Source organism: Zonotrichia albicollis, chromosome 3 (assembly GCF_047830755.1).
Source record: "Zonotrichia albicollis isolate bZonAlb1 chromosome 3, bZonAlb1.hap1, whole genome shotgun sequence".
Classification (NCBI taxonomy): Eukaryota; Metazoa; Chordata; class Aves; order Passeriformes; family Passerellidae; genus Zonotrichia; species Zonotrichia albicollis.
The window spans coordinates 80,665,163-80,680,224 of record NC_133821.1 but is presented as its reverse complement, the minus strand read 5'-3'; the positions used below and the strand labels follow the sequence as shown (position 1 = coordinate 80,680,224).

Genomic DNA, 15,062 nt, shown 5'->3' with positions numbered 1-15,062 from the left:
ATTATGCAATAATGTGAATGTACTATGCAAAGGACCTTCAGGTATAAGTTCACTAGTGCCCAGAGTACTTGGCAGATGCCTTAAAGCTTCTACATGGTTCAAAACTTTAGTAACAATTTCCTAATGAGTTGGTCATGCCATTAGGATACACTGATGAGTTAAATGGCTATGATTTGTGCCTGGAAAGCTTTATTCCAGATGTACTCAACTCCACCACGACATCAATATCTACATTAATCTCAGTTTATGTTTCAAAGGAGGAAAAATTAACCAAGAAGTTTTACACTTCCACAAAATCAATTTATTACTTGCAGGAGGACTGAAAAATGGATACTGATAAATTGGCCATTCCATTTCTGTCAGCTATACAGTTTTTCAGAGAGACAGGGTAAGATGACTGTTTCACATCAGCTGCTTCAGAACACCAATAGTCCTCATCCATGCATATTGCTAGACTCAGCATACAAAACTTTCAGTAAATGCACTTTTGCTCCATTTAAGATAGAGTTCCAAGTCTGCATGGATAAAGGCTGTACTTTACAGCCATGACTGCCTTGATTTTACAGCAAACTCAAACATATTCCATCTTACTACTGGATGCCTTGGAAGTTCATTCCACTTGTCTTTGAACAGCAAAAAGAGCAGTCTGAAGCATTTTACCCGTTCAGAACCATTCTAAAATGAGTTAAGAAGCAACTATGTGAAGAAAAATTTCATATGGTCACACTTACTTGTACAGGACAGACAGTTCTAGTGAATTAGTCACTTGCACCTCCAAGACACATGTCTGAACTAGCAGTAACTGACAAGTACATTTTTGTAAGTTCTGGCATAACTCACAGGCATCCTCTGTTCCTGTTAAACAGCATCACTATTTGAACAAGATTAGAATGCCAGGGGAACTGACAGGCTTCAACTCCCTGAGGGAGCAGTCCCAAATCCAGTTGGTCTGAACAGCATTAACCAGAAGAGCTGGTTAATTGACAACACTCCTTACCTACTGTTTCGATCTGCACTGTTAAAGAGATTAAACCAGCTACTCAGGTCAGTGTACAGACAGTGGTTAGTAGTGTCAGATGGTGGAAAAAGAATCATAAGACTTTGTTACTATAATTTCTGCTCACCCTTTGAAAGGCAGGGACAAAATCCAGTGACTATTTCAAACTATGTGTGCACGCCTTGGGTAGTGTTTTTACTTCGGAATCTTCAGAAAGATTCTCAAAATGATCAGAGAAAACATGCATCATCACACAAACTGATAATACCTCGCATTTGCAATCAAAGTAAACTGCTGTAAGTCCACTGTAAGCTCTACTGTTCACCCAGTTGGAAGATATCTTTCCAGAAATTATAAAGCAGAATTATTTTGAACACTATAATTTCAGTAGCAATCTGCATAAATTAACAACAACACTAACAGTCATTTCAGCTGTTCAGGTAAGCACTAAGATACCCAAACTAAGCATGGGATAAGTAATGTTAGTACATCCTACTGCAAGATTATGTGAAAGTTAATATTCTGAGCCTAGTGCAGTTACCATCCTTAGGAGGATTAGTAACTTCAATTCAGTTTTCCAGGGCTGAGCTCCAGGTTTTTTTTCTAAATAACTAGATCCAACACTTACTTGTTTATGAATTGTTCAAGGGCCTGCTTCCTCTCCTCTATAAAGGAATCATCAAATATACCATCATCTCCTCGGAAGGGGAGCTGGCGGAGAAGAGCTTTTCCTGGTAGAGGTGGTACCACAACCTGAAAGATTTACACAAGTGTCCTTATGTGCAGCCTGTAAGCAAGTTCATCCACCTCTTCCTCCTAGAAGACCCAACTCACCACATTTTTAGTGAAGTAATAAAAAGTGAGCAGAGAAGAACAGTACGTGCCCACACGGGTAAGCTGAAATCAAGTAGTTTATCTCTGAATTAACTCAAAATTATTAAAACAAAAAGCCTCTGGCAGTGCAGCACTGAGGCTTGATAAAAGGACTGACACACTGGCTTATTTCTGGGCATTTTCAACCCCGGTACCTGCTTTATATGATACATGCTTTCTAACACAATGAAAACATTTCAGCATCATGACTCTTTGCATATCTATGAAGACTTCTATTTACTTTTCACTTTACTCACCTTGCTTTCTCTTTCTAGTTCATTCCTTAGCCATTCAAAATCACTATATCTTCTTCTGACTGTAGATTCTTTCAGTTTGAAGATAGGTAGATTTGTCTGAAAACAAGAACACAAGCTATTGATTAGACAGATTAGAAGTTCTGATAAGCAGAGACAAGAACCAAGCTGTTGTTACACAGTAGTTCCATTTAAGCAACAACAGCAGTAGTGAGAAACATTCAAGATACAGAAAGAGAGATAAGGCTCTAAGCCACATGAGTAAGCTGTGCCTTGAACTCCACAGTCATGAGCCTCATTTAATGGTATCCCAATTACTGATATTCTGTCATCATATCACCAAGCAGAATATCTGATCTGCTGGCCACTTGAGATGTTTCTAAGGTTGCAGAAGCATCTGCTATTCTTATTGTCTCAGCAGCTGGATTCCCAATATATACAAAAGTGGAGGTGGGAAGGGGGAAGAAATTCTTATTCCACACAAGTTTCTCTTACTGCATTCAAGGGAATGTTTCAGTTATCAGCATAGGACATTAACCAAACTTCCTGTACTTTTCTACTCCCTGATACAACATGGCTTCCAGCATCTTCAAAATCAAAACCTGTAAGTCTTACAGTGAATCCATTCAGGACTGATGAAGATTTGATAGCACAAGCTGCCAAGTTTGGGTAGCTACAGAGAAGGCAACAAGGCTGAGATGCATTACAACATTCAGTGCTGAGAAGATCAAACTATTTGACTACAAAGTTAAACCAAACAGAGCATGACTAGGCAGAGCTTTGCTGAACAAGGCTAGGAGGCAGCACTCAAACCTAACACCCTTGAAAGGGATATCACATGGGAGCAAGGTTATAATTCCGCACAAGACCCTGTTATAAGTCCTTATATTAACTTGTGTGAGAGCCTGCATTACTTCTGTTCATTCTTGTGGTGCAGGGTTATCCCACTTTTGCAATCCAATTGCACATTATTTTAAAAGTACACACCGAGAGAATCCTCTCCTAATGAAACCCTGGCTAGAACACTACAAAATTGTTTCTAGGAGTTATAACCTCCTGAAAGTAAGAGCATGAGCCTGTAATTACCATACACAACCAGAAGTCACAGAATAATGCCTACTGTTGTCAGACTACAAATTCAATAACAGTCTTTGTGTACTTTTAAAGAAGCCTCTTGAGAAGCACTCTAGGAAGCTGATGTTCACTTGGGGCTACCCTTACCTTCAGCTGTCCTGATGGCAGATGCACAGCAGCCATTCTCAGCTACTGCCTTTTACTTTTTGTTTTGTGGTTTTTATCTTGTAGGCCACCTAACTCAGGATCTGGTTTGAGCAGATACCCCTGTGCAATATCATTTGTAGCAGGTTATGCTTAAGCTATCACTAGGGAATACTTTTGGCTGCTCAAAATAGGTTTAATTGCAGATATATTTTCCTGCACTGGGCAAGTCCATGACTTGGGTCATTGTACTGCTGCCAGCCAGTCACACAATAGTACTTGATAAGTTAGTTGTGTACTTTCACATTATGCAAGTTAGTTCATAATTTACAAGTGATAAAGTTTAGAACAATATTTTGTTATCTTATTGCTAAATGCTTGAAAGTATTCCAGTTCTCTTTCCCAGGTGAAATATTGTTGACTGTATTTGTGACTAATAATAAAATTGCATTTAAGACTAACATCAGACATCAGGCTTTATAAATAAACACTCTTGTCTTGATGGTAAGAATATTCTACTCAAGAGTGAATACAGCTAGGTTCCCCACAATGCATGAAGGAGATTCCCAGAAGTTAAGTATTGGATTATTCTCCTCTGATTTCAGCTATTGTTTTTTAAACCAAGTTCACCATTACATAGTACATCAACTCTTTGTCAGTGTCTCTGGTAGAAAGTCCTTTAAAATATTTAACATATAGGTTCTCACTTGCAGAAAATATTAATTTCTCTCTCAAGTTACTAAAAAAGGGATTAGAACTGGATAAAAGCAGCTAAAAAACTTAAGTTCCCAAGTCTTCAGGAACTCTTTTCATGCTTTGAGGCATGTAGTCTATAAAGTTAATCTCTGAACAACATATCAGGCTTACAAGTACAATGTGGGGGTAGAAGTGCCAATTGAGCTCACTTTACCTTCTACATTCCCTTTTCAACTTTTGACATGCTAGCTCAGTTAGCAAGTAGGAGAAAAAGTTTTTGTTTCTAAAAAGCAAGAGTTCTTTGCTTTCCCTGTCAATTGAAAAATCATCTCAAATTTTCATCATAATTACCATAAATACTCAGATTGTAAACTATGTCATAAAACACTGACTAAATTAATTGTCTTGCAAGTCACAACTTGACAACTATATTCCAAAACAAAGTACACGTTCACCTGGTCTGGATACAAACTAGAGCTATCTTCTGAGATCAATTTCTAAACCTTATGTTCTTTAAACCCAGAAATTGCAGTAATTCTCCTTCCTCTAGAAGTAAGTACTGACAGAGCAGTGTTCCTAAGGTAAGCAGCTGTTAGGAAGGATCTATTTAAAAATGCAATTTGAGAGTCCTTTTTATACTGCTTAACCTATTTACATCTTAGGTTCCTATTTTTAATTCAGGCTATATTCACATCTGAAGTTGCTGTATGGGCCTTTATCACTAAGGATTATTGCCCTGTTTGAACAGAGCACCCTTTGCTTCAGCAGGCTGGACTTCTGCACACCCTACCGCCTCCATCTCCCATGGATAGATAGTTTTCATTAAGCAAGCCAGACACCTCCTGAAGCATGGCTTTCACTGGACAAGAATTTGGTAGAAGGAGACAATCCTGAAGAGCCAAGAGAAACTTTCATTTTCTATTAAACTGTCATTTCAAGACCATGCAGACTATCAAAAATGTATTATTCTCTGCTTGACATTTTATGCTGAGTTATCCTAGTTCAGTCACTAAGGTGCCACCAGCTATTCTGAGCGCTTCCCATGCTTTGGTTGTCTGCTAGAACAGACAGCAGAGTAAGGCACAAAACTTGAAGTCAGGCTAGTTTCATTTTTATGAGCATCTCTGCCCATGCTTATTCAGCATTATAATGTCAACTTTCTGGCCTGCTGAGCTGCTAAGTCTACTATCACAAAACTCATGACAGCATGAAACATGGAACAGCCCCTGGAGCACAGCTCATTCCTGTAATAATTCCAGCACAATTTCTGCAGCAATTCTTTCTTCAGCTGTGTAATAATTATAAAATTTATTCAAAAAAAAATCAACAGCTTCTTAGTCCAAAATCATGCTGCTTAGCAGTTTGAATGCAACCTGAAAGGATTATGCATCACCCAAGATGTTAGACAATTGTAAATCACTAGTCAGAACTGCAGATAAGGCATTGTTGCAGAAAGACAAACAAACCAGTTCTGCAGAAGTCACACAGAGCCCAAAATCCAAAGAAAGTCAAGATGGATTTTGTCTAGCACTGTCCCTTTATTAGACTGTATGCAGACACCATGAGGCTTTCTCTGACTACTGTCAAACAGCCTGTATTCTGCTGGGGCAGTTAATGGCCAGCCAGTACACCAGAATAAATATTGTCAAAATTGGTGCCAAGTTACATTACATAATCAAACAACAGGTGACCAACTCAGATCCTTAAGTCACTCCTGCATTTCTCCACTCAGATGCCAAACAAACTTTCTACAGTCATATTTGGCTAGTGCTTGACAAACCAGAAATGGGAAGCAGTGGTTCCGTACTAACAGACTTCAGGGCAAAGTCCACGTTCCCAGTAAGCATGTTTCATCAGCTTCATTTGTGTCACCATCACATATTCAACTTTGAGCCTGACTCTAAATTCAGGAGATTCCCAGTTCACTTCAGAAGCAAAAGGCAGTTCACCTCAGAAGCAAAAGACAATCCTAAAACAGTGGCTCAGATAACCAGGTAACAGTCTTCCAGCTCTTAATACAGTCACTCCCCAAGCTATGCCCAGTCAGGAGCTGAAAAATTGTTTCTGTATGCAAGTGAAGAGAATTCCACAAGCAGAATGCAAGTAGTTTGAGTACTAGTCATTACTGCCCATTCAGCTTCAGATACAGTCAACAATGCAGCCATTCTGGAAAACAAATTACCTTAAATGCAGGAGGAAAACTACACTACTTTATTTGTTTATAATTAGTTTCAATTAATAAAATAATTCTAAGCATTTTTAAGTCTTAGTTTTTAGACTAGCTTATCCACTGAGTGGAAAAGTCTTGCAAATAGTCAGACTTGCTCCTAAAAATTGGTTTCCAGCCATAAATCAAATGCAAATAGCATCTGGGTTCCTTCAAAGAGCATGCTGACTCTCCACAAGACTGTGTGACACTGCAGCCCAGTCCATCCCCACAATAGCAAATTCCCCAGATGTTGTTGCTCAGCATAGTCTGAGGTAAATTTGGCTAATTTCCTCATCTGCCACCATAACACTCAGCAGCAGCACTGCATTGCCCGTGTCTCCCACTCCTAACAGACTGAGAATAAAGCTGCACTGTTGCCACAGCACCTACTTTGATGTCATCTTTTCAAGTAGGTTATGGTAGCCTTGAGAGAACTCTATTCCCATTAAAATAGAGTGAAAGAAAGCACACAGCTCACTTTTCATAAAAGTTTGTGGCTTTGACTCTCAGAAGCTAAATTCAAGCATCTTGACTGTCTCATGCAAGCTGTAATCTTTGTCAAGGGCCTACACTCTTTGACTACATTTACAGTCAAAGAGAGCTCTGGGGTACCACAGTAAATAGCATTCAGAGTGGATAAAAAAAAGCATTATGATTTTCTTAACATAAGAGCCTGCTGCCCTTTAGTACAAGAAACTGGCTCCAGCAGTCCACTGTTATTGCAGAAACCTTGCCAGAGGTTTGTTTCCTTCCCAATTCAACATAAGCAGCTACCACTCAATTTCCTACAATTATGAAAAGCAAGAAAGAAGGAAAACATGCTTTAAACTTCAGTTTCTAGAAGTTTAGATTTTTGGTGGGTATATTATTGAAGGAAAGCTCTTTCCCCAGTGCAAAATGTCAGACCAGAGACTGTTATTTTTTTAAGTTTCAGTCCTTTTCATCAAAACAGAGTTCTATCTCCCCTTTTCTCCATTTGGTGTCCAGATTTACTGAAGGTACATCATAATAAAATTACGAGAACACAAAGATCTGGCCATGCAATTTTTAAACAATGCTGACTTAAACTATACCATGAACTTTTGAGCTTCCCACTCTGCAGTACTGGAGCTATGGGGCCAGGGTGTTTTCTACCTTGAACAGTAATAGCAACATAATGAAATCCTAATAGCAACATAATGACAGAGACTATCATAACCTTTGTCAAATCCAGTGCTTTGAGTCCAGAGTTGCTCTCTGAAAAATGAGCATAGGGATGCCCGTATTTTTGCCCAAAAGCATCTATCATCACCTGAACAGCTGAATTATGGTATGCCACAGTTAAAAGACTCTGGATAGGGTAAGCTAAGAAAAAGAGATTGCTTAGTGATTCTTAATTCTTCAGGCTCCATGCTCAGAAGCCAAAAATAAAAACTGGAGCCTGCTTTGGGGACACATTTGGACAAAGACTTTTACAACACCCAGACAGAACTAGTAACTAGATTTGGGTTAGCAAGTCAAAGCCTCCTGTGAAATAGCAAATATTGATTTGAAAGAGAAGGGATTGCTACTTTTACACAATTCAAGGTGCAACAGCCATATGGCTCTGATTTGAACTTACTGTAATGTTCTTACTCATTCCTCATCAGGAATGACTGAAAAGGGATCACATTAAGTTGATGCTTTAGCATCATTACTGACATCTATCAGCTATAGTCAAATGGGGATAAAAAAAATTTCAGTGAATTGCTGAAGTTGCTAATTTTTTATCAAAAACTAAACTTTTAATATGCTTTGTGAGCTAGAGACTGTCTAGCATCCCTATACTTCAAATACACAAGAAAAAAAAGCGGTAAGTTAACTACCTTAAAAGTGAGTCTACAAAGTAGCAAAAAATTATCTTCATATTTCCAGTTTTACTGGAACAGTAACACAACACTCCTAAGTAGCCACTAAAAGCTATAGAAAGGCTTCCAACTCCTATTCATTAATCTGCAGCATATCTTAACCCTTAAAGGGTGCTACAGCTTAGGCCTACAGAAATAATATCTAAGCTTTATTTCCAGGTCTAGAGGTGGCTCTAAACCACTTAATATATAGCTTCATTTGCTTCTGGATTTTAGAGTAAAGTTGCTATACACTAGCTTATAGTTATACTTGCAAATAGGTTTTGTGGCCAACACAAACTATACTGTCATATTGCAGAATCTTCTGGGGTATAACACAGATTTTGAATTCGATTCTAAAGACATAACCAAACCATGGACCTATATTCAGTTGGTAGAACAATTGTTTTTACACCTTGACTAGAAGGTTAGGGCTCCTCCATCCTTTTTATGTTAGAAGTTAGAGCAACAACAGCAACTTCAGACCCTTTACTCAGTGTTACAGCTCCACAGGGTATTTGGATTATGCACTTGTTAAAACAGCCTCCAGTAGTGCAACTCGCATTGCTTTACCAAGTGAAAAAACTTTAAATAAAATACTTCCCTTACTGTTAGAAGACATAAACCTCTGCTGCATCATTTATTTCCCCAGATGAAAAGCAGCAGAGACCAGACTGCTCTAAAGTTCAAGCTGACACTTTTTCAGCAAGCCATCTAAAAATAAACACGTATCAAAACTCCCTGGCATCACATGCCTACCTGGACTACAGCCACCCGTCCTATAAAGATTAGTCATTGTTCCATTTGATTTGGTCTGTTCTGCACTGTACTAGAGAGCAATCCTAAAACATGACTGCACTGTATGCTCTAAAATAAAAGGAATGCAAGTCACCAGTTAAACTGATATATTAATAAGAAGCACTATTCAGAAACTTGGTTATTTTACTTACACAGTAACAGATATCAATGCCAAACTAGTTCAAACCTTTGGACCAGCCTCTTGAACCTAGTTTAATTACAAACCTCTACAGAAAAAAAACAGCTGCTCAAGAGTAAATCCACTTTCCTTGCTTTGGAAGTTTCTTAAATCCAAGCCATTCTACTTCTCTGTCTCCCTTATCAGTGTCCTTGGAAATTCTTAGCCTTCAGTTATCTTTATCTGAATTACTGCTTGAAGGAATAGTTAATGTTTGTGAGGATGCAGTACCCAGGCTGTAGAACAGAAAAATGCTCACCTGAATCACTGCAATTTTATTCTTTGTAGAGGAGTCTGAGAATACCTAACTGGTAGCAGTGTCTAGAATGGGTTTTAAAGGCACAATTTACTACAGTTAGGGCAGACTTGCAGTGTTATGCAAGATTTGTAGTAGTAGAGAAATAGAGAATTACTGCTGATTATGCATCCGTAAACACATCCCCACTGAGTCAGTGTTTAGTCATGACTCCACCACAAGCTTCAACTACTAAACTCTGCAATGCTGTAGTCAACTACAGCAATGGCTGATTTGATTATTTTTGTGGTGGGGGAAGAATTTGCAGCTTCAAACATGAAGGACAGGACATTTGGAACTGTTCAAGGACAAAACATTGCAAAACACATTCAAGAGCACTACTTTGCAAAACATGGCACAAGATAAGTGCTTTCTGAGCAAGTTTGACTTTCAGTTCATTTTCTGTCTTACTCTGACTTGATCACAGCAGTCAGACTACAATCAGTTAATCACAAGTCAGACCACTATCAACATGCTGAAATGTCAATATTGTATCCAAACTAGGTCTTGAAAAAATTGGTTAAGGACAGAACAGGACTTTCACAAGCAATGCAAGTTCAGCAGTACTCAGATAAACTTCCCCAATCCCTGGAAACCAACACTATTCTTAATACAGCAGGCACTTCACAGCCTGTGTATTCATTTCCTTCCCCACAGCAGACCTACACAATCGAGCACCTCTGCAGGTCTGCAGAACATTCAGGAAACCTGACTGCTGCCCTAAAGAGCACTGGAACCACCCAACTATTGCATTTCAGAACGAAAGCACAGCAAGACATTCCCTTTCTACACCACAAGACAAGCAACTGCACTATGGAATATCAAAAAGCTAAGGTAAGCCTTAGGGCCAAATTTAGTAATACTGATTAGAGGCAAGAGGCCATTGAACATTAAAGAACAGAGCTAAGATGACAAAGACTTTTAGTTTGGCTTTGGTTTGACAAAAAAGAATTCTTTAACTATTTGGACTAATAGCTCCTGCAAAAGGTATTTTATTATACTTCTAACTGTCAGTTTGAGTATCAATGACTTCTCCACAAGTTCTCACTAACCATGAACAGATGATTTAACCCTTCAGTCTAGGTGAAAAACCCAACCAAAATGGGCAGCACAGAAGTCACTTTTACTTCTACAGAAACAAAACCAGATGGAACAGTGTTAACAGTTTATTTCCAGAACACTGAATATTCTGAGTTTGAAGGGATCCACAGAAATCATGAAGTCCAACTCTTAAGAGAAGAGCCCATACAGGGATTGAATCCACAAGCCTGGTTGTTATTTAGCACCATGCTCTAACTAACTGAGCTATTCTCAGGGTTGCCAAAGGGATACTTCCCAAAATGTAGCAAGTTCCTGGATACCCTTTGTTGACAGTATTCTAAAATTCTAAACAAAGTGCTTATCTCTTGTGGTACTGTCTTTACAATGGGTGTATGGGGGTGACGTGTGACACCGACCACTGGATCAGTCAGCTTGTAAAGATTAAGCCTTGTCTCCTTAAAGGATTTAACAACTGAAGCTATTGCACAGAATCTGCTTGAGCAAAGACCTTCCTTTCGACCCACTTATCAAGAAAAGTAGAAGACAAATGATACCTGGAACTGGACTGAGGACTAAATACATGTTGTAGGATGCTAATAGGATAATTGTAATTTGTTCTGTTTGCTTCCTGGAATTCAGAGAGAGAACTGGCTTTTAGTCCATAAATAGTAAAGGTATTCCCATGCCCTCATTCAAGAGTGTTGACTTGAACAAGCCCACCTGAAAAGGTTTAATAATAAAGAGAGAAGAGCTAATAAAGACTTATGAGAAACAGCATGTAGGGGTATTTACACTGAGAACCTGACTTTTGGTTCACATTTTTCCTCAAGAGGAAAGAGTAATTAAGTAGTTTACTGTATTCCTTTAGCAGGCAGTCTCGTTGATTACGTTAGTTTTAAATGCTGCATGCTCACCATATTGTGATCATCCAGATACCTTCAGATGAGGTAAGTACTTTATCAAGTCTTATTTGGCTAGACAAAGCACTTAGAGCTTTATACCCTGCTGCATTATTCCCAGTCTAGCTCACCCTGAGCCTTCACACACAAAGGACACCTCAAAATGGTAGAAATGCTCTGTGTGATGCTGCTGATGGAAAGAAAATTCTCAAGTACCCTGTCAAAAACATGACCCACGCAAATTTGCTATTTTAGCACAGCAGGATGGCATTTTCTACCACTTACTTCCAAACAAGATGTTTGACTTTCATTGCTAGGCTGCACTGTAGTGGCACGTTGCCACACTGTGTGCCTTATAGTGGTTGCTACAGTGGAAAGCTTTCTGTCATCACCTTGTCCAGCTTGCCAAGAACAGACTGTTATTTAATGCACAGACTCAGGCTCAGAAAGTCAATACTTTGGCCAACTGTCCATCTGTGAAGTAAGCTGCCTGGCTAGAAGTGCTGCATAGGGTGTACCTGCAGCACTCCTCTCATTTAAGACTCCTTAAATGCTTGTCAGCTACCCCAGCACACAGCCACCCTGCACTGGGACACTCACAAACCTTCCTAAGTCCCAAACCACTACTGCCTTGCTTATGCAGTAGTGTAGTGCTGAGCAGTCCACCCAAACTTCAGCTTCCCCATCAAGCTTTCTGACTTCCAGCAGAACTTGATGAGTACAGCATTACAAGAACTAAAGCATGAAGTTGTTCCACTTGCTGCTTTCCAGACAACAGATACACTTCAACTGCAGTACCAGCAGAAAGCTTGCCAATAAAAGTTTTGGGGAAACTCTGCAGTATTTCACACACACATTTTGCAAGATACTTTTCATCAGATATCACTTCAAGAGGCAGCTAGCAAGCTCAGTCTTTCCGAAAAACCCCAAAAGTGAAGCTTTGAGATTCAGACAAAGATAGAATTACAGAGTCTGTAAACACCATGACAAGGGTACAAGTGTAATTGTCTCAACACAAACTTGAATTTCAGCATCCTCTCTGACAATGTTTCTGGCTTAAAATGCTCTCCAGCTGTAACATGAGGCTGCAGTCCTTTAGCTTTCACCAGCATTTGGCAGCAGTTAAGCCATCCATTTCTGCACACTTAATGTTTTACTGCTGGTGTTACTTGAAGACACAGCTCTCCAGATATGATACAGGTAACTCACACCATCTTCTCAGGTTTGCTCCTCTGCTGGTCCCAGCACTGTTGAAGGAAACTGCAGATCAGCTGCTACTTTCTTACTTTCTGTGACCACAGGCACTTGTCAAACCACAGAAGCCACACTCCAATGAGCAGGCTATGGTACTAGGCCTATCTTTCACAAATACAATACCACAGCAATCCATGCTTGAATTCTCCCTCTGTGCTGAAATTTGTGTATTAGCCATATGGTCCATGTTCTGCTGAGAAGCAGTTAATTGATGCAAGTTTAGACAGTGAACATAACTCTGCATGACTTGTATTACCTGCTCTGTAGCCTTCCAGCATAAGAGACATAAAACTCAAATTTACAGTTCATGGTAGCTATGAACTATGTGTATGGCAGTGCACATCTGGAAAGGGAATGATAAGGAGACAGTCCCGTACACCAGCATGTATAGATGTGAGCAAGGAGGGTGGAGGATGCAATGTTTACACAGCAGTCAGTCTGGGAGGAAGAACAGAGGAAGGTCACAGTACTATCACAGTGTACTTTTGTTCAAATAATTCTTGGGTTTCATTACAACAGGAATCCAGAATTTTCTACCCCAAACACCAGGTGGGCTAAGACTAACTTGTCTCAAAACCTGTTTTTCTGCTTCCTTTTCTGATGAAGAACTTCAGCTGAGTATTTAAAAAAATTGCTATTTTTTAAATCACAGGAAATTTGACATAATTCCCAAGGCCATATCATGGCCAAGTCCCTTTTGGATCATCTTCCCTGGATCCAACCATTCCAAATACTCAGTCTCATGGAAAGAAACGTCATCAGGAACTTAAGGTGCAAATACTTTGCAGCAAGATAGAATTACATCTTTCTTCTAAGTGGATTGCTAGGGTTCTGGTAAGGGCAGTGCAATGCAAAACAAATCTGCAAGTTCTAGTTTGACTTCACACTGAAGCCAAACATAGGCTACAAGCATGTTAGTTTATTCTTCCTGCCCCATAGACACATCCTGAAACACAGAAATAGCTACAATAGCTAGGTGATTTTTCTTTTTCAAGTAAGGTTACACCAAGCTGGGGACTTAGGCCTTTAAAACCAGAAAATTCACACAAGGTTAAGTCTTGTCTGGCGAATTTCGGTGACCAAGGCAGCAGCCCTCAGCTGTATCCTTCCCTGCTGTGAAGAACACATATTGCAGAGAATGTGTGCAGGAAATCAATGAAGCTTCACCTTTTATTACTGACTGCAACAACTGACCAGGTTCAATCATATATAACATAGAAAAATTATAACAGAGCTCAGTTATAACAGAGCAAAGCTATACAAGGTAGAAGACACAACTACGAACTATAAAAAACCCCATCTGTAAGTATCCAACTTCCTCAACCCAGCTTATTTCTAGCCATGTACACCAAAAAGGGTTCCCTCCTCAAGGCCCTACCAGACACAGGCAAGGACTGTGCTGCAGACACAGACACTCCATTTTTTTGACCATTCCTCTGGGCCCTGTTTATGAAACCCTAAAGACCAGGGAACACAGTAATGACTTCACATAGCTTTTCTCAAGCTTAAGACTACTAGCCTTTGGGGCAAGCCACTGAACACAGCCCTTCCGGCTAGGAAGGATTCTAGTGTTACTAAGAAGCAGCATTTGACAGCAGCACATAGTGAGAAACAGCCCTATTTATTAAGCACTAAAATTTTATTTCAGGTACAAGAAAAACCAGGAAGCCCTTCTCCATACACACACCCCTTATCACTTCAGCTGGCTCTGATCTAAGCGCGTGTGCCCACTAGACTTATTTACACCTTCTCTATGGACTTTTTGAAGCCGCTGGAATCCTGAACTTGACCTCTCCCTCCGGGCAGATCTACCCATATTACCCCATCTCAGAGTGGAGAGTTTGCTCTCCTCTATTTACCTGGAGACAGACAAGCAATGGCTCACAGTCCAGCGGTATTTCAAGTCTGAGGACAAGCTGTACACAGCGGAGCCGAAAGAGCACTTGTCCTTTGGTTATCTGAAACGAGCTGCACCGCCTCAGCTACCAGGAGCCTGTCACAGAGTTATCAACCCCAGGCCGAGGATGGAGAGTCCACTGCGGCTCTGCCACCGCCCCCCAGCGCCCCGCACCGCAGCAGCCGTGACACCGGTCCTGAAGGACACGGCGGCGGGAGCCCGACACCGCCACCCCGGCCAGCGCCGGGCGACACGAGAGCCCGACACCGCCACCCCGCTCCCGGGCCGGCTCACCTTGACGCGGATCTCGTAAGTGGTGAAGCGGCCGCGGCCCACCCCCACCGTCTGCGGGTTGCCCACGTCGATCTCCAGGAAGTTGCTGGGCGGCCCGTAGGCGTCGTTGAGGTTCTGCGGCTTGCTGATCAGCCGCCGGGTGTCTGCGATCGTCTCGGCCATGGCGGAGCGGGCGCCTTCTCGCCTGAGTCAGCGACCGAGCCCCCAACGCCGCTGCCGCTACCGCCCGCGCCGCCCGACCGCCCGCCCTGCGCCCAGCTGACCGACCGGCAATGCGCACCCACCGCCCGCCCG

At 40.8% G+C, this 15,062-nt stretch overlaps 1 protein-coding gene across 2 annotated transcripts in view; it reads right to left on the bottom strand.

Moving 5' to 3' along the window:
- SNX3 (sorting nexin 3) overlaps window positions 1–15,062 on the bottom strand; it is a 21,929-nt gene extending 6,867 nt beyond the window's left edge. Inside the window, exons 1-3 of one of the 2 annotated variants that reach the window (XM_005485069.4) lie at window positions 14,769–15,055; window positions 2,128–2,223; window positions 1,626–1,750 (exon numbers count right to left, since the gene is read on the bottom strand). In XM_005485069.4, coding sequence (XP_005485126.1) covers window positions 1,626–1,750; window positions 2,128–2,223; window positions 14,769–14,930 — 383 coding nt within the window. In that variant the 5' untranslated portion in view covers window positions 14,931–15,055. Of the gene's footprint in view, window positions 1–1,625; window positions 1,751–2,127; window positions 2,224–14,768 lie in introns of both variants that reach the window. The other variant, XM_014265666.3, reaches the window with a different exon arrangement.